The sequence below is a fragment of the Coregonus lavaretus genome (assembly GCF_964263955.1).
Source record: "Coregonus lavaretus genome assembly, chromosome: 27".
In the NCBI taxonomy this organism is placed as follows: domain Eukaryota; kingdom Metazoa; phylum Chordata; class Actinopteri; order Salmoniformes; family Salmonidae; genus Coregonus; species Coregonus lavaretus.
The window spans coordinates 38,228,535-38,248,106 of NC_140014.1; the positions used below are offsets into that span (position 1 = coordinate 38,228,535).

Genomic DNA, 19,572 nt, shown 5'->3' on the forward strand with positions numbered 1-19,572 from the left:
TTTTTAAATACACCTTGCGATTGATATAAATATTCAATCTAATAGAATAACATCAATTTTCAAGACGATTATTGTGCTTCACAAAGCTTTTATTTACATGCACCATTTCTCAGACACACATAACATAATGCAAAGTGGAAATACATAAGGAAATGCCAACAAAAATCAAATAGGGTTGTGATCATCAGAGTTCTTTATAAAGCCCTTTTTACATCAGCAGATGTCACAGTGCTATACAGAAACCCAAACAGCAAGCAATGCAGATGTAGAAGCAATTCAGGAGGACCAGTGAGGTAAATAAGGACATAGGTAGGCAGTGGGTGTTGATCTGCCATACATGAAGTAATACTGTTTTATTTCTTTAAAGGCGCAATCTGTAGTTTGAACAATAACAAAGAGACACCCCCACCGCTGATTTGGGATGGAGCTGGAGAAATGTAAGCGCTTTCAAACTCATGGACAGAGCTATGGATACAAGGACCGACCATCCATGATATCCAAATGATAGTTTTAACCATGTTTTGAGGCTATACAGTGTTCATTTACATTTACATCGTTTACAAAGGAGTTTATATTTTGGGTGTAATGGGCTAAGCTAAGCTCATGAGGCATCTATGTTAAATTCTTCAAGAATCAATGGGTATGTATCATTAATTTACATAACTACAGATTGCTCCTTTAATGACGATAGGAACACAACTTGTTTCAGCATAAAACCAGTCTGTCAAATGGTTAATCATCGAATCATCCCAAAACCTATCCAACTACTGTATTCAAAATATGTTGTATTAGGAGTTTAAATCCATCTAAATTCATTACCAGGACCTCCTATGTTGGTGGTGCTATGAAGTTAGATGACAAGAAAAGAAGGAATCATTAAAACTTCTAACATTTCAACACAACAGCATAGGATAGCCGTAAAGCCTGTAGAATGATTGTTGATTTTAGATTTTGGTTAACGTCTCTTCACGTAATCCTACTCCATGTGGGAAATCATCTCAAAATATTGACTTAACGCAATAATTCATAACGTTGAGTTTATTGCTTCTGATTCTAAATGGAATGTTATTTTCTATAATCTCTTATTTTAGGCCTAGCCTATATGTCAATATTTAGCATGAGTAAATGTTTATTAAATGTAAATAAATCAGATGTTTGTAATTACATCGCTTTGTTTAAAGATGAACAACCACCCAACACCCGGGCCCTCATTCATGAGTAGGAGTGTTGATCTGGGATCAGGTCCCCCGTTCATAGAATCATATTTACGATGATCTAGAAGACAAAACTGATGCTGTATCAGCCCTCCTACTCTGACATGCTTTATTGAATACAGGCCGTGTTATAGCGCAGTCGGACATTGCAACTTCACAAGCAGAAACATGTCATCCTTTTTCATAACGTTCTTTTCAGGGTTTATCACGGGAGTATTGAATACCAAAATCACTGATGAAAATTAACAAAAGTTACATACAGTACAATTCACACCATGTGGATTACCTTGGACTTTAATATTACACATTTATAAACCATGATTTAGGATATAGGTGTATGGAATGGTGCACTGATGTAAGACGTTTCAAAAACACCAAGTATCTACAAAATAAAAGGTAACATTCGCTGGAGCTTCATAGATGTAAACAGGCAGCCAACCACTGAACTGACGGATGGTTTGGTAAAAATATTGTGTTGGTTCATGTATGGTTAAGAATTATGACATGGGAAGCAGGGTAAAACAAGTTTAATTTGTATGTCTGTGTTTACAATTCACCGCATAAGGATAAATCCCTGAGACTTAAAAGAAGTGTCTATTTCACGTCTACATCTAAAATCCCACTGATAACACTGATGGTCATTGTCCCAGCTCCCAACACAGAGACTACACACACCTCTACAGTCCAGGGCATGTATTCACAAAGAGCCTCAGAGTACGAGTGCTAATCTAACGTCAGTTTCGCCTTTCAGATCACAATGAATAAGAGAGGGAGGACCTGGTCCTAGATCAGCACTTCTACTACAGACGGTTTGTGAATACATGCCTTGAAATCTGACTCAAGCCTCCTTTTTTGGACCATGGTTTCGTGTACAAGAAGCTCATCTCCATCTTGTAGACAATTTAAAAAATGCAGTTCTAAATATGTAATGCCTGATAATAAAAACAAGAATATCATTGAATACTTTACACTTAGCCCTACTACACGTTGCACACTATCCATGAGTCGTGAAAGCTCACCTGCAATGATCACTCTCTATACTGATCAGGGTTGGGGTCAATTCCATTTCAATTCAGTCAATTCAGCAAGTACACTGAGATTCCATTGAATTGACTGAAATCGAACTGACCCCAACCCTGACACTGTTCTGAGACAGTACGCCAGCTAGCTTGGAACCCAGCTTTGGGAAGAAGAGGTTTGTTTGGAGCTGGAGAATCCCCCTGCTGTACTTAAACTATTAGTGGTCTGAGCGCCAGAGAGCAGGTGAGAGTCGTCAAAGCTGAAGTCAAGGCAGTCAGCGTCCATCGGCTCATTACGCATGGTAGTCTCCATGTCACAGTCCAGGCTGCTGTTGAACACCTCCAGATCAAGGTCTGCAGGGATTGGGAAGCGGTCCTGAGCATTCAACTGCAACATGCTTCCAGATCTGCTGTTGTTGGTACCAGAGCCACCAAGCTGCATAGAAGAGTTTCTACTGGGAGACGGAAGGTGCTGGAGAAGCTGCTTGGCCTGCTGGGCCAATTCATTGCTTGAGCACAAGACTTCATTGTTAGGTGTTGACAAGCCAGTCTGAGCCCACCAACAGGGCACTGAGGAAGTCTGGGAATTCGGACCTGCAGCACAGTCCCGGTTTGATGACATCATAGGGTCCTTGCGGAGAAGCATGGCATTCCGCCGGGAATTCTGGGACAAAGTGATGGAGACGCTGGCTTGTGACATCAGCGGGTCAGAGTGTGTGAGCATGACGTCGCTGACATGGCTGCCACCGGTCTCCAGGTTCAGCAGGTCCTGCAGGGTGTGGTGGTTGTTGAAACGAGAGGACAGGCATGAGAAGGAAGCTTGGTGGTTCTCCTGGATGGTCTGCATTGGGGACTGACGTAGGGAGGCCACTGAGGAGGACGGGGGGCTGAGCTGGAAGATGGTGCTGGGAGTGCCGAAGCTGCCGGAGGATGGGACGCCCAGACTACTACTGCTTCCTGGACACGTGAATGTAAACACTGAGCTCCCCGTCTGATTGCTTCCTCTGCTCTCCACTTCCTGCCCCTGGGGCTGCTGGGACGCAGTCAGGCTGATGTTGTCAAGAAGGTCGCCCATCAGGTGGTCAGGGAGACCGTCATTGAGGTTCATGGTAAGGGCAATGTCGGCCAGACCTAGGGGGCCGGTGGATGGGGACACACTGCTGGGACTGGAGTAGAGCATGGGGGAGAGGGGAGAGATGGAGTCATCATCCAGAGCCTCGTCCAGCTCTGGGTTGGCCAGGATAGGGGAGAGGCGCCCACTGACCGTGCTGGCGTTGGAGTTGGTACGAGACCTGAAGTCCGTCCAGGTGTCCAGTTCGTCGCTGCTGCGGGACGTGGGACTTCCTGTCCACTTGGACAAGCTAGAAGATAAGGATAAACTCTCGGAGCTGCCATCTTGGACGGCCTGTAGGCCTAGAGCTGCCTTCTTCTTGGCGGCGCGGCCTCGAGCACCTTTGATCAGCTTGTTGCTGTTGTCCATGGATACGGCCCGTCGTCGTGGAGCTTTCCCACCTTTCCCACCCTCAGGGTTGACCATCCACCAGGAACTCTTCCCCGTTCCTTCATTCTGCACCCGCATGAAACGACTGTGGAGAGAGAGGTTGTGTCGGATGGAGTTCTGGAGATAGAGGAGAGGGTTGGTTAGAATTAGGTCACTTCAGTTTTGTGTAACACTTGAACAGGCTCATACAATGTCACATGTGCAATTAGTGTTACTACACAGGTAGAAGAGCAACAATATAACGTGATCGTTTTTTAAATGGAGAATGAGCCCAATGCAAGTGGATTTAGCAGTATCGATTTCATTCCTGATGCAAATTTGTGAATTGTCTTTGATGTTAAAGATTATTGGCGGTAAGTGGTAACAATTGCTCCAAAACGTTGTTTTTCTATGGAGACTAGTGAAAAACATCTTAACCTCTGTAAAAAATACCTATACTCAATTATACATTCAGTTGAAGTCGGAAATGTACATCCACCTTAGCCAAATACATTTAAACCTTGTTTTTCACAATTCTTGACATTTAATCCTAGTAAAAAGTCCCTGTCTTAGGTCAGTTAGGATCACCACTTTATTTTAAGAATGTGAAATGTCAGAATAATAGTAGAGAGAATGATTTATTTCAGCTTTTATTTCTTTCATCACATTCCCAGTGGGTCAGAAGTTTACATACACTCAATTAGTATTTGGTAGTATTGCCTTTAAATTGTTTAACTTGGGTCAAACGTTTCGGGTAGCCTTCCAAAAGCTTCCCACAATAAGTTGGGTGAATTTTGGTGTATTCCTCTTCACAGAGCTGGTGTAACGGAGTCAGGTTTGTAGGCCTCCTTGCTCGCACACGCTTTTTCAGTTCTTCCCACAGATTTTCTATAGGATTGAGGTCAGGGCTTTGTGATGGCCACTCCAATACCTTGACTTTGTTGTCCTTAAGCCATTTTGCCACAACTTTGGAAGTATGCTTGGGGTCATTGTCCATTTGGAAGACCCATTTGCGACCAAGCTTTAACTTCCTGACAGATGTCTTGAGATGTTGCTTCAATATATCCACATAATCTTCCTTTCTCATGATGCCATCTATTTTGTGAAGTGCACCAGTCCCTCCTGCAGCAAAGCACCCCCACAGCATGATGCTGCCACCCCCGTGCTTCACGGTTGGGATGGTGTTCTTCGGCTTGCAAGCACCCCTTTTTCCTCCAAACATAACGATGGTCATTATGGCCAAACAGTTCTATTTTTGTTTCATCAGACCAGAGGATTTCTCCAAAAGGTATGATCTTTGTCCCCATGTGCAGTTGCAAACTGTAGTCTGGCTTTATGATGGCGGTTTTGGAGCAGTGGCTTCTTCCTTGCTGAGCGGCCTTTCAGGTTATGTCGATATAGGACTTTACTGTGGATATAGATACTTTTGTACCCGTTTCCTCCAGCATCTTCACAAGGTCCTTTGCTGTTGTTCTGGGATTGATTTGCACTTTTCGCACCAAAGTAAGTTCATCTCTAGGAGACAGAACGCGTCTCATTCCTGAGCGGTATGACGGCTGCGTGGTCCCATAGTGTTTATACTTGCGTACTATTGTTTGTACAGATGAACGTGGTACCTTCAGGCATTTGGAAATTGCTCCCAAGGATGAACCAGACTTGTGGAGGTCTACAATTATTTTTCTGAGGTCTTGGCTGATTCCTTTTGATTTTCCCATGATGCCAAGCAAAGAGGCACTGAGTTAGAAGGTAGGCTTTCAAATACATCCACAGGTACACCTCCAATTGACTCAAATGATGTCAATTAGCCTTCTAAAGCCATTACATCATTTTCTGGAATTTTCCAAGCTGTTTAACGGCACAGTCAACTTAGTGTATGTAAACTTCTGACCCACTGGAATTGTGATACAGTGAATTATAAGTGAAATAATTTGTCTGTAAACAATTGTTGGAAAAATTATATGCACAAAGTAGATGTCCTTACCAACTTGCCAAAACTATAGTTTGTTAACTAGAAATGTGTGGAGTGGTTGAAAAACGAGTTTTAATGACTGCAACCTAAGTGTATGTAAACTTCCGACTTCAACTGTATAAACTGGGCATTAAGCAGAAAAGCTAAATAAAAGGAGAAAACAATAGTATACACTGGTTACTACACTGCAGTTAGTTATACAATGTGTTTGTCTTCTTCTGGGAGATACAGTATTCCACTGCAGCTGTGACCCATTTTCTGTCTTCTGCGGTAAAAGGTCTAACAGATTTCCCTGGAGAGATTCTCAACCATGTAGCTTCTAAATTAAAGAGCTGGAGTACGTCTGTTCATTCAGGCTACACTAACGGAGTGCTGCCCAGAGCAGAGAAACCACCGCAGTAAGTCTGGCTCTGCAGCACCAGCGCTTAGAGAGGGCTGGGCTAATGAGGTGTATGGATGGGAGTGGCTCTAGTCTTTCTACCATTTAGGCTAGCATCAGCTGACAGTTTGATTGGTGGTATTCAAATGATATATATGCAAAAAATGAAACCAAAGACCATATGGGACAGAATAGGCCTACATATAAGCAAGCCGCTAGAATCACACAATAGTCTACAAACTCAGAAGTTCTGTGATGTGAGAGATATGGCTGACCACGTCTGTCCATGGTGAAATATGGGTCATTGGGCCTGACCAAGCCGGTCTATATTTTACTTTGGGTCAATGGGTTGGTCTGGTGACAAACTTCCAGAAAAGCCCTCAGCCCTCGCTCACCGGCTCGCTCCAAGCCAATTAATGACAGGATTACACCAACCAGTGAACCCTTTCATCACCCAATCAGTCAGGAGTGAAACATGCTTCTCTTCTCCTCAACTCTTAATGACTCATCAGCTTGTCTTTTTGTTATTGACTAGCCTGGCAAGGTTGATAGGATTTGGCAACAAGCTGAACACTGTGGTCATGACTAAGGTTAGTGGATTAGGGTAACACAAACCTACCTCATTAAGATCTAAATGTATACTTTGTTACATTATTTGTATTTCCCCCATGTATAATCCAATCAAACTATGAAGGCCCATTCTTGAATGCAAAGTCTTTGAACCCATGTAGCCCAATCCAGAACTTTCCCTTGTAAATCATAGAATACAAACATGTGTGATTGTTGTGATGCCTTTAAGAACACAAGGCCTCTGGGTGCGTTTTAGCTCAGCTGGGACTGTGACATCAAAAAGGAAGTTAATTCTTTGTGGTAGAGACAGTCAAAAGCCTCTTTCCTTTCCCTTACTCTCTAGACTGCATTTTTTTTGTATTTTCCCATATCTTGGAACTTCACGTTGACTATTCAGTTAAATGAATGCCTTTGTTGCCAAGATATGTAGTTGAACTCAAGCCCTCTAGGAAAGAGTAGGAATAACATTTTCCACAACCCTCTCAGGCAGTGACAAGTCCCAGCCCATATAATTGAAAACCTCCTCAGAAACTTGGCTCAAAGCGTCTCGTGCAGTGTGCAGACTCCCAAGTTCTCTTTTGTGTGGAGAAAGAAACAGGGACATGTAGAAGACTTCTCAGACATTATTTACAACAGTTGGCGTTCTTTTCAAACCAGTAGGCTAGCTGGCTGGCCACATCTAAAGGATATTGACTGAAATGAGGATGGATGTGTGACATTGAACAAATACAACATGGTAACAACCCTCTACCAGTTGTGTAAAATAGATCTAATGCAACATGCCCAATATCAAAAATATATAAACTCATACAAAGCAAGATACTCTAGATTCTCTGGTGGAATTGCAGAGTGAAAGATATTGCATCTTAAACGTGATCTCTATACTGTATGTGCTTCCTGTAGAAAGACGGCGCTAAAAGCAGGAACTGTAGTGCTCCCTTCCCCCACCCTGTCATTTCATAGCAGCAGTCCTGCAGCAGCAGCAGCCGGTAGCACCCTTTACGCAAAGCCCCCGTTGTGAACAGACAGAGCCTCTCCCTCACACACAAACCCTCCATTTCTCTCTCTCTCTCACTGCTGACCTACATAGTTTCCAGTCAGCTGATTGATTGTGCTCAGGCCACCAGCCAATGAAAAAATGGAGGTATGGAGCACAACAGCCAATGGCAAGCCTCCCATTGATTTAAAGCTAATCGTAGTAGGTAGGCCCATAACACTGCGTCAGAGCATTAGCTAGGGCTGGCACAATTATTGTATTATCGTGTAAGTAACTGACAATTATAGACAATAACCGTGAACCAAAACAAAATGCATAACTGTCTTAATACATTCATTTTAGGAGGAGGATTCAACTTAATTTTCAAGTAGTACTCCCGAGTGGCGCAGTGGTCTAAGGCCACTACAGATCCTGGTTCGAATCCAGGCTCTGTCGTAGCCGGCCGTGACCGGGAGACCCATGGGGCGGCGCACAATTGGCCCAGCTTCGTCCAGGGTAGGGGAGGGAATGGCCGGCAGGGATGTAGCTCAGTTGGTAGAGCATGGCGTTTGCAACGCCAGGGTTGTGGGTTCGATTCCCACGGGGGGCTAGTATGAAAAATGTATGCACTCACTAACTGTAAGTCGCTCTGGATAAGAGCGTCTGCTAAATGACTAAAATGTAAAATGTAAATATAGTTAACCCAATAGCAGTTTTAAATGTTTACATGGAAGGTAAAGTTCTTAATTATTTTACGAGCACAGAGTAGAACGGTACAGTCGGGAAGAAAAGCTTAATTTCCAAAAGTTTGAAGTGGTCAAAACCATTCGTTTTTGAGACACTGGTTTCACCAAAAATGTGTTGTATTCATTAGGGATGTCATAGCTCATTTTCAAAGATGCGTTATGATGGATTACAAGCTCAAAACAGCTTTCAACCAAAATGATGATTATGACAATAACGTGGTCATTTGCACGACAATTAATCGTTACCCAAAACTCCATAACCGTCACATCCCTACAATAGCTACATCAAAAGGGTTGCTCATCCATCTAACAACCTGACATAATGCATAGAATCAATACTCTAATAATAAGACTTCCAAACATTATGTTTGAAGGGACAAGTTATGTATTGAACGAGTTGGGTTGACAGCAAGGTTAAATAAAAGCTATTGAAGTTATATTATATATCTTGGCCAGGTCACAGTTGTAAATGAGAACTTGTTCTCAACTGGCTTACCTGGTTAAATAAAAAAAATGTCAAGGTTGAATTCAAGAACTGATGTATGACATAAAACATAGCGTTATTATCACAGCAGGAGCTGGATTAACTACTGAATATCTGTACATCAGAGACATAAGAAAGATGAGGAATGTATTTGATTTGTTTTCACAAGTACTTCACCCCTTATTTTGGTCACTAAACAGTCTCCATATACAGTGCATTCGGAAAGTATTCAGACCCCTTCACTTTTTCTACATTGTTACATTACAGCCTTATTCTAAAATTGATAAAATTATTTTTTTCCCCCCTCAATCAACACACAATACCCCATAATGACAAAGCGAACAGGTTAAATGTTTTTGCAAATGTATTACAAATGTAAAACAGAAATACCTTATTTACATAAGTATTCAGACCCTTTGCTATGAGTTTTGAAATTGAGCTCAGGTGCATCCTGTTTCTATTGATCATCCTTGAGATGTTTCTACAACTTGATTGGAGCCCACCTGTGGTAAATTCAATTGATTGGACATGATTTCGAATGGCACATACATGTCTATATAAAAAGGTCCCACAGTTGACAGTCTTAAATTGAAGAAGTTTGGAACCACCAAGACTCTTCCTCGAGCTGGCCGACCAGTCAAACTGAGCAATCGGGGGAGAAGGGCCTTGGTCAGGGAGGTCTTAGACTTCCTCCTTTGAAAATGTCTCCTGAGTGGCGCAGTGGTCTAAGGCACTGCATCGCAGTGCTAACTGTGCCACTAGAGATCCTGGTTCGAATCCAGGCTCTGTCGCAGCCGGCCGCGACCGGGAGACTCATGGGGCGGCGCACAATTGGCCCAGCGTCGTCCAGGGTAGGGGAGGGAATGGCCGGCAGGGATGTAGCTCAGTTGATAGAGCATGGCGTTTGCAACGCCAGGGTTGTGGGTTTGTTTCCCACGGGGGGCCAGTATAAAAAATATATATATAAATGAAGAAAAAAAAAGATGTATTAACTAACTGTAAGTCGCTCTGGATAAGAGCGTCTGCTAAATGACTAAAATGTAAAAATGTAAATGTAAATCTCACATTCCATCAACGATCATAATAAAGAGCTACAAATAAAAAAAGTTCTCATAAAACTTAACTGGCTCTGAATTTCTTCATGTTACATCAAAGCAAACAAAAAAGTATTTGCCCAAGAACCCGATGGTCACTGACAGAGCTCCAGAATTCCTCTGTGGAGATGGGAGAACCTTCCAGAAGGACAACCATCTCTGCAGCATTCCACCAAATCAGACCTTTATGGTAGAGTGGCCAGACATAAGCCACTCCTCAGTAAAAAGGCACGACAGCCCGCTTGGAGTTTGCCAAATGGCACCTAAAGGACTCTCAGACCATGAGAATCAAGATTCTCTGGTCTGATGAAACCAAGATTGAACGCTTTGGCCTGAATGCCAAGCGTCACGTCTGGAGGAAACCAGGCACCGCTCATGACCTGGCCAATACCATCCCTACATGAAGCATGGTGGTGACAGGGACTGGGAGACAAGTCAAGAGCGAGGGAAAGATGAACGGAGCAAAGTACAGAGACCCTTGATGAAAAACTGCTCCAGAGCACTCAGGACTGGGCCAAGGTTTACCTTCCAAAAGGACAACGAACCTAAGCACACAGCCAAGACAATGCACGAGTGGCTTCGGGACAAGTCTCTGAATGTCGTTGAGTGGCCCAGCCAGAGCCTGGACTTGAACCCGATCGAACATCTCTGGAGAGACCTGAAAATAGCTGTGCAGTGACGCTCCCCATCCAACCTGACAGAGCTTGAGAGGATCTGCAGAGAAGAATGGGAGAATATCCCCAAATACAGGTGTGCCAAGCTTGTAGCGTCATACCCAAGAAGACTCGAGGCTGTAATCGCTGCCAAAGGTGCTTCAACAAAGTACTGAGTAAAGGGTCTGAATACTTAGATAAATGTGATAGATTATTTTTTTTATAAATTAGCAGAAATGTCAACAACAAAAAATTATGAGGTATTGTGTGTAGATTGATGAGGAAAAATAAATAATTTAATCAATTTTAGAATAAGGCTGTAACGTAACAACATGTGGGAAAAGTCAAGGGTTCTGAATACTTCCAAATGCACTGTATACTTCAATAAATGTTTTCAACCGGTACCGAGGGACCTTCAGACAGGTGTACAGTCGTGGTCAAAAGTTTTGAGAATGACACAAATATAATTTTTCACAAAGTCTGCTGCCTCAGTTTTTATGATGGCAATTTGCATATACTCCAGAATGTTATGAAGAGTGATCAGATGAATTGCAAGTCCCTCTTTGCCATGAAAATGAACTTAATCCCCAAAAAACATTTCCACTGCATTTCAGCCCTGCCACAAAAGGACCAGCTGACATGTCAGTGATTCTCTCGTCAAAACAGGTGAGATTGTTGACGAGGACAAGGCTGGAGATCACTCTGTCATGCTGATTGAGTTAGAATATCAGACTGGAAGCTTTAAAAGAAGGGTGGTGCTTGAAATCATTGTTCTTCCCCTGTTAACCATGGTTACCTGCAAGGAAACACGTGCCGTCATCATTGCTTTGCACAAAAAGGGCTTCACAGGCTATGAAATTGCTGCTAGTAAGATTGCACCTAAAATCAACCATTTATCGGATCATCAAGAACTTCAAGGAGAGAGATTCAATTGTTGTGACGATTGGCTTCAGGGCGCCCAAGAAAGTCCAGCAAGCGCCAGGACCGTCTCCTAAAGTTGATTCAGCTGCGGGATCGGGGCACCACCAGTGCAGAGCTTGCTCAGGAATGGCAGCAGGCAGGTGTGAGTGCATCTGCACGCACAGTGAGGCGAAGACTTTTGGAGGATGGCCTGGTGTCAAGAAGGGCAGCGAGGAAGCCACTTCTCTCCAGGAAAAACATCAGGGACAGACTGATACTCTGCAAAAGGTACAGGGATTGGACTGCTGAGGACTGGGGTAAAGTCATTTTCTCTGATGAATCCCCTTTGCGATTGTTTGGGGCATCCGGAAAAAAGCTTGTCCGGAGAAGACAAGGTGAGCGCTACCATCAGTCCTGTGTCATGCCAACAGTAAAGCATCCTGAGACCATTCATGTGTGGGGTTGCTTCTCAGCCAAGGGAGTGGGCTCACTCACAATTTTGCCTAAGAACACAGCCATGAATAAAGAATGGTACCAACACATCCTCAGAGAGCAACTTCTCCCAAACATCCAATGCCCTTTCCAGCATGATGGAGCACCTTGCCATTAGGCAAAAGTGATAACTAAGTGGCTCGGGGAACAAAACATCAACATTTTGGGTCCATGGACAGGAAACTCCCCAGACCTTAATCCCATTGAGAACTTGTGGTCAATCCTCAAGAGGCGGGTAGACAAACAAAACCCCACAAATTCTGACAAACTCCAAGCATTGATTATGCAAGAATGGGCTGCCATCAGTCAGGATGTGGCCCAGAAGTTAATTGACAGCATGCCAGGGCGGATTGCAGAGGTCTTGAAAAAGAAGGGTCAACACTGCAAATATTGACTCTTTGCATAAACTTAATGTAATTGTCAATAAAAAGCCTTTGACACTTATGGAATGCTTGTAATTATACTTCAGTATACCATAGTAACATCTGACAAAAATATCTAAAAAACACTGAAGCAGCAAACTTTGTGAAGACCAATACTTGTGTCATTCTCAAAACTTCTGACCACGACTGTAGTGAGGCCTGTGTACAACCGCCATGTATGTGTTCGTGAGATTCTCATCCTTTACACAGAGGGGTCATATTATTGTGTAGCCCAAACTGTTCGGACGCTACAGATGATTCTGTGAGAAGACCGATTTTCCGGATGTTTCATGGTCTGACAAACACCGCTCTAGCACCTTTCACCGCAGATGCGGAAGTGTTACATAGGTGGATGTGGTGGATTGGGACACATCTAATGCAAAAAAAAAACAGATCTCTCTTAAACTGAAGGATTTTAAATTAGGGATTTGTTATTATGCCAATTAAATTTCCACGCGGGTGCGGAAATCGACCTTATTAAAATGTTCTCTAAATAAGCTTTGTTGTACAATAAAAATATAAAATACACTGTATTTCAAACAGTCAGCAATAATCGAATGAATTCAGGGTTTGCGAAATTATACCAAGGCTAAATATAAGCCTTCCACAACCATCATTTCATCAAAAAAGTTTAACCGGCTTTTTTGCAATAATCACTGATCTGGCTTTTTTATTACTTGTGTTAAAATAGTTTTTTTTTTTTTTTTTTTTTATTAACCTGCATTGTTGGGAAGGGCTTGTAAGCCAGCATTTCGCGGCAAAGGCTACATCAGTTGTATTCGGCGCATTTGACAAATAAAATGTGATTTTGAATTTGATTTTAATTTTACTAACTTGCAGCAGGCATTATAGAAAATTAACACAGGTCTCATAATCACTCAAGCACAAGCCTACGTGCTAGTGAGTAGCCAGCTAATCTTTATATTTAAAGTTGAGCCAAATTGGATTTATTTGCTAGCTAACAAGGTAGAACAGTTGAATTGTATTGAACAAACCCTTCTGTCCGTCTCAACTTATTGAACAGCATGCTAGCCTGTCCACTTTGTTCAGATGTTGAAATCAAGTGGCCTACCTTATTTCTCAGAATGAGAACGAGTTGCCAATTCCTTATATAAATTGTGTTTTATGCTTATTGCACATTTATAAAACACAGACTAGACAGCTAGTATAACAGTCTTCAGCTAAAATGCTGCTAGCGGTATGTGGTACTGCAATACTCTGTGCGACAAACTGAGCATTAATTTTCTAGAATGAATGTTCATTGATACTCTTATTTTAAATAGCGTCTCCTCTGCATTCAATTTGAGCAGTTGAGACATAAAAAGGGTATCGTTAAAGGTCATCTTCTCTATTACAGTAAAATAATGTCTCAATGTGTTTCGAAGTCCATATGACCGATTCTACTGGAACAAACCTCAAATGGTGAGTTGAAACCACTTGTCAGAGAGGAAGAAGTGATCTCTCATCATCTTTGTTGTTGTGAGTGGCAGGGGGTTGGTGTGTGTGTAAACAGAGGAAGAGGTGAAGCGAGATGTTTCACTCTCGCCAAAATCTGTCCAAAATAAGCCCAATGTGTTTCTATGGGCTTATTTTGGACCTAAGCTTGTCACCTTCCTTCCCGGCTTTGGCACAAGTTGTTAGGGGGGAGACACGAGCATCTCCTCATTATATCCAGATCTCTGGTGTAAATGGGAAGGTGAGACCAAAAAGACAACATGAGCGAACCAGCAGACAAACGCTCATAACAATTGTTTTACTTGATTCTTGCTATACAGGCATTTGGAATATCGCGCAAAAACAAAAACAAATAAATTGAATTAGTTTGATATATATGGCCCAGCCCTACGTTATTACTATGATCATTATTCCTTTCCGTAGATGGAGACAAACATCTATCCCGCATCCAACAGTTGTAACGGATTACAAACCTAGGCTATTTCTATTTCCAGACCCCCCCCCAATTTCAATCCAGCAAAGCTGAAGCTTTCATTAGACTTGATTCCATGGCGGGTGGATTTGTTTTCCAGGCCAAACTAATCCCTGGAATGAAACAGAGACAGGAGACAAGAGCGCAGAGAGCCTTGCAGACCAACATATAGACTAGCCCGAATGTAACCACCCAGGCCTCTCTTCTAGTGCCCTTATACCCTATAAGGGCACTAGAAGAGAGGCCTGGGGGTGGATTCACTACGAACCAAGAAGAAGAAAACGGACCGAAACGGAGAGGGACTACCTGAACTTTTCCAATAAACGCTTGTTTTTTGCTGTTTACGGTGCAAAACGTTTTGCTAAAGGTATGCACTACTGACTACAGCCCAGGGTTAGTGGGGGCACAATAAGAGAAGCCTGAAAAAATATATACTTCATCATCTGCCTATTCCCATTTTATCAGTATCTCCACTAGGGAGAAATAAAAAGAAAAGCACTCCCTTCACTGGTATGATTAGGCTGTTGAGGACTAGTAGTGGGGCCTTTTGTTTTCATCCTCAGCTGTATGGATCCGTTTTACATAATGAATGGCTATCACTCACCATCTACCAACACAATGAATAGCTATCTTTCACCGCGTCCCAAATGGCAGCCTACTATTCCTTACACCGTGCACTATGGGCCCCTAGTTAAAAGTAGAGCATTATAAAAAGGGGCTAATTTCAGACACTTGTGTTTAACTGCCCCTTGGTTATGATCGTTACTGACAACCGTGGTTATAAATCCACTCAAACCAAATAATCACTAGCCTAATCTTTCACTAGCATAACAACTGGTTAGCCTAAAGTGTTTTAAAGTTACAAGAAGAGTGTTTTTTTTGTTGTGATTTGAGATTTGCATTGAGCCCTGCAGGCCAGAACCCCTCTACTACATGCAAATAACCCTACTCTCGGTTTACACTCGTTACCACAGCCACAAAGTCAAAACGGCTATTTTGTAAAAATTAATGAAAACAACAATTAGCTTTTTGGTCTTAATTTAAGGTTAGGCTACCCCATTCATAGACGCTAACTGTTTTAGCACCTATTGACGATAGCATCTTCTGACCGGGGGAGTTTTGTTAAGTGCCCCGATGCTTGCTGTAAACATTAACACGTTGCTTGCGGTACTGTTTTGGAAACATAAAGAACATATATTTTATATCTGCGAGAAATAATTTTCAAAAAAACTAAAAGGTTAAATTACTACACACCTTTATAGGGTTAGTGTTCCACATGTCCACATGTCCATGTTACTGCGCTTGTTTACCGAAAACAAACAGAAGACAAGTGGTATGCTCCTAACACGTACATTGGGAAGTGTAGTTTTGTTGGATGGAGGCCCCCATAACTGTATGGATCTGTGCAAAACTGCTACAGTAAGTTAATTTTTGATTTGAAGGATTCTTTCTTGCTGATGAAAGGGCCATGTGTTTCGTAAAGCCATTACGCAAGTGATGATTGACGTTTCTAAATGTTAAAACACAGCATGGAGACTGTAGTCCACATGAGCCAGTCATGGGCGAAGCTAATCGCTGAAAACTGTAGGGAGAAGGCAGAATGCTGCCTAGAGTTATTTGAGAGCTAGTGTTAGGCATAAGTTTAGCAGTGTGGTTAAGCTCAGAGTTAAAGGTTCAAATCTAATTTTAAAGAGAAATTGTCGAAATAGGCAGGGTCTATGAATTTGTGGTTACGACCCCTGATACAACTGTGGCAGTCAGAGGAACTATCCACTCAGTGTTACAGTCAGAAATATAATCCTAGTAGCCTAGCCTGGATCCAAAACAGAACAATTAGGTTTGGATCCAGACGGACAGTAGCCTAGCCTGGATCCAAAACAGAACAATTAGGTTTGGATCCAGACTAACAGTAGCCTATAGCCCAACTCTCCTAAACCAGACCAATAATGAAGGCCTATATGGTTCTGTCCTAAATGCATGACAACACCCGATTGTCCTGACCTTCTCAGAATGGTCTTCATCATGGTCTTCATCAAGAGGGCCGAATGACTGAATGGGTGCATCTTTTTCTATTACAGTACAGCACTGCGTCCTGGGGTGACAGGAGAGCTGTTGGCAACAGTCATCAGTGATATCTGCGTGGGGCCGGGACGGTCCCTGGGCAGTGACGCATGATTCGGTACATTCTGGGATCACCCTGTTCTTAATCAGGCAGCCACACACTGTCCATTCCCAGTTGGTTATCATTAAAAGAACACCATGGCCTCATCTCATATAGAGGCCTAACCCCATCTCATCTTATACACGTCGAGGGACATGGTCTAACATAGAATACCATACTGTGGTCCTTGGTATGCATGTATTTGAATGCGCCCGAGTGTGTATTTGAATGCGCCTTTAAAAATGTTGGAATACTTGATGTAATGTGATTCAAATAAAGTATTTAACATGTGCGTGCGTGTGTCCTCTACAATATGTACACTACGGACCTAAAACATGGGTTTACTCCCAAGTGAAAGCAATGTATTTCTTTAACAATTCAGACGCCACCTTCAGATGACAGTGTACCCTAAAAACACATGGGCTCGGTCACACAGCGCTTTGTTACAGTGTTCTGACTGAACGCATCGTCCCATATGTGATGTCACCCCACTCACACTGCTTACCTTCCAGCCTGCAGAGCTGTTGCTGTCCCCTTTGTCGTTGAAGTAAGTGACGGACCTCACCATCCACTCATAGATCTGGGATAACGTCAGCCTCTGGTCCGGGGAGCTCTCTATAGCCTGGGTGATGAGGTCCGCATAGGAGTAGTTCCCCCAGGCATTCCTCCGAGCTGAGGACTTCCTAGGTTGGGAGGCCAGGCCGTTGAGAGCTGAGACAGCATGCGTCTGTAAGGACCTGGGGGACCCATCAACATTATTCCCTTCCTCTTTGGAGGTTGGGGTTAGTACTTCTTTCTTAGTGGTAGTGGTGATGTTTTGGTGTTTAGAAGAGTTATTTGTGATCTGGGGTATAGTTATGCCACCATTCACATTGTTGACAGGAGTGGAGCTAGAGATGCTGGGCGCTGTGACGTCATCCTCCTCGTCTTCATGGATGATGTCATCGTTCGATTCGGGCTTCCCTGTGTTGGACTCGGGTCGAAGCAGAGGCCAGGTACAAGACCTAGGTCGTTTCTGGGGCTCGAAGTCTGGATCGATGTCAATTTCATTGTGCGATACTAAAGCCATATTCCTCTCCTCGGGTTGTCGCTTGTATTAGGTATACATTGATTAACAAAGTTGCATTCCATTAATAAAAGGCTATTTGTTTGGTTGTCATGCAGACTCATTAATACATCATGAACACAATATAGCTAGTGTCCACATTCCACACCTCCAGCTGATGATAGAATTCCACGTGCGTCCAGTCGACTGTCTTCTACCTGCTGATCGCAGCAACATTGATGGCGCTTTTTAAAAGTCCATTGTTTTATGTGCATTGAGCTAGTACTGCAGCGTCTGTTTGTACTTTGTAAAAAAAATATATATATATATTTGTTAATACATTCGTTTTAAGGGATTCAATGTAATTCCATCACCTATCTTTGGAATGCGTCCTCAATTAATAGGTACCGCGTTAGCTACTCAATCAACAGCGTTCCGTTTGCCCGTGTTTATTTACCATTTCCAACATGCGGGTTACATACACATTTAAAACTAGCACCTTCACATTCCGAATGGAGCTGCCATCTTGACCATTTCCTTTCGAAGTCCTTTATCATCCGTTTAACTATGAGCAGAGCACCACCGAGAGCTTTCTTTCACTGCCTCCAGTGAGCTAGCTACCGTTACTCGTTACCATCGAGACATTATTTTCAGCATTTGCACAGAGTCCAATTGTAGAGTTTAGCTACTTACAAAATGTTGCATGTCGAAATTCGATTAAATAAAACCTTCGCTCCGTCTGTGATTCTGCGCTCCGTCTCCTCATCTCGAGTAGCCCTGCACAACACACACACACAACCTCCAAGGCCATCCCTAACTGGCTACTAGCACTGTAGTACAATACAATTAGCCTAGCAGCTAGTAGTCCCAGAGGACAGAACAGACCTGCCCCCTGGATTGCGCGAAAGGAATCAGCTTTTAAAGTGACACGCTGTATTGCATCACATTGACAGGTTGGAACATTTCAACTGAAAGCGAAATGAATGCAACATACTAACGCCGCGTTCATGTGCTAGTGGAAACAAGGAAACTCAACAATTTCCGACTTGCTGCTGGTTGTAGTTAAACAAGCGCTGCGTTCAATGAATTGGCTAATCAGACATTTCCGAGTTTCCTAGTTCTGACTAGTACCTGAACGCAGCACAATAGCATAATTTAAAGACCCAATATGCAGGAATCGCTCCGCCATTTCCTGGTTGCTAAAATTCTAATAGTTAGCCTAATTTCAGTTTAGGTGACAAAACAAGCACTCAGAATGTAGAGAATCATTTACATTTTTAATAACCAAAAATATTGCATTGTCTGTTGTTTGAAGCTAGTGTACAAAACCGAAAGTAAAACAGGCAAAAACTAAATGTAATAATGGAAAGCATACTGAAGTAGTTCCCTCTTGGTGATCATCTTGGTGATCATTTTAATTAAATAATACAGTACATCACTTATTAAAATAGACAATCCTTTTCATCACCAGATTTCAAAATAAAATAGCAATGCACCTCAAACCAGGAGTTCTATTTGCATAAGTGGATTCCCTTGAATACTTATTTGCGAACGCCATTCACACTATTCACCTGCTAGCTACTGTACATGTACAGCATAGTACATGTAAATGACTAAAATATAGAAAGAAATCAACAGATAACAGAGGTTTAACTTAAAATATTCTGTACAATATGGTCAGTTTGTAAAGTGCAATGGCAAAGTAATATCAAAGGCTTGAATTCATACTTTCTTACATGCTGATCAAACCGTCTCCAAGCGTGCGCCATTGTGGACATGTAGATTTTTTTCTAACCCCACCCGACACGTTCATGACAAAATTGTTAAAATACCAAAACCCATTGTGAACCAACTAATTTATATTAATTTGGGGACAGGTCAAAACACACATGAAACATTCATGGTCATTTAGCTAGCTTGCTGTTGATAGCTAATTTGTCCTGGGAGGTAAACATTTGGCTGTTTTATTTTATTTTATTTATTTCACCTTTATTTAACCAGGTAAGCCAGTTGAGAACAAGTTCTCATTTACAACTGCGAC

General features: G+C 42.4%; 1 protein-coding gene across 1 annotated transcript; it reads right to left on the reverse strand.

Annotated features, from left to right (window-relative positions):
• Positions 1-79: 79 nt before the first annotated feature.
• Positions 80-18,409, reverse strand: foxo3a (forkhead box O3A). The gene is made up of 2 exons (XM_084144468.1): positions 16,992-18,409; positions 80-3,851 (listed from the first exon to the last, which is right to left on the reverse strand). The coding sequence occupies exons 1-2, from the start codon at positions 17,553-17,555 to the stop codon at positions 2,379-2,381; spliced, it is 2,037 nt and encodes a 678-aa protein (XP_084000594.1). The 5' UTR covers positions 17,556-18,409; the 3' UTR covers positions 80-2,378.
• Positions 18,410-19,572: the final 1,163 nt, after the last annotated feature.

What these genes read in the sequence shown, in the direction of transcription:
- foxo3a (XM_084144468.1), bottom strand. Translation starts at nt 17,555, where the DNA reads ATGGCTTTAGTATCGCACAATGAAATTGACATCGATCCAGACTTCGAG. An exon ending in ACAGCTCTGCAGGCTGGAAG is followed by an intron (nt 3,852 to 16,991) that starts GTAAGCAGTGTG and finishes CTCTATCTCCAG; the next exon opens with AACTCCATCCGACACAACCT.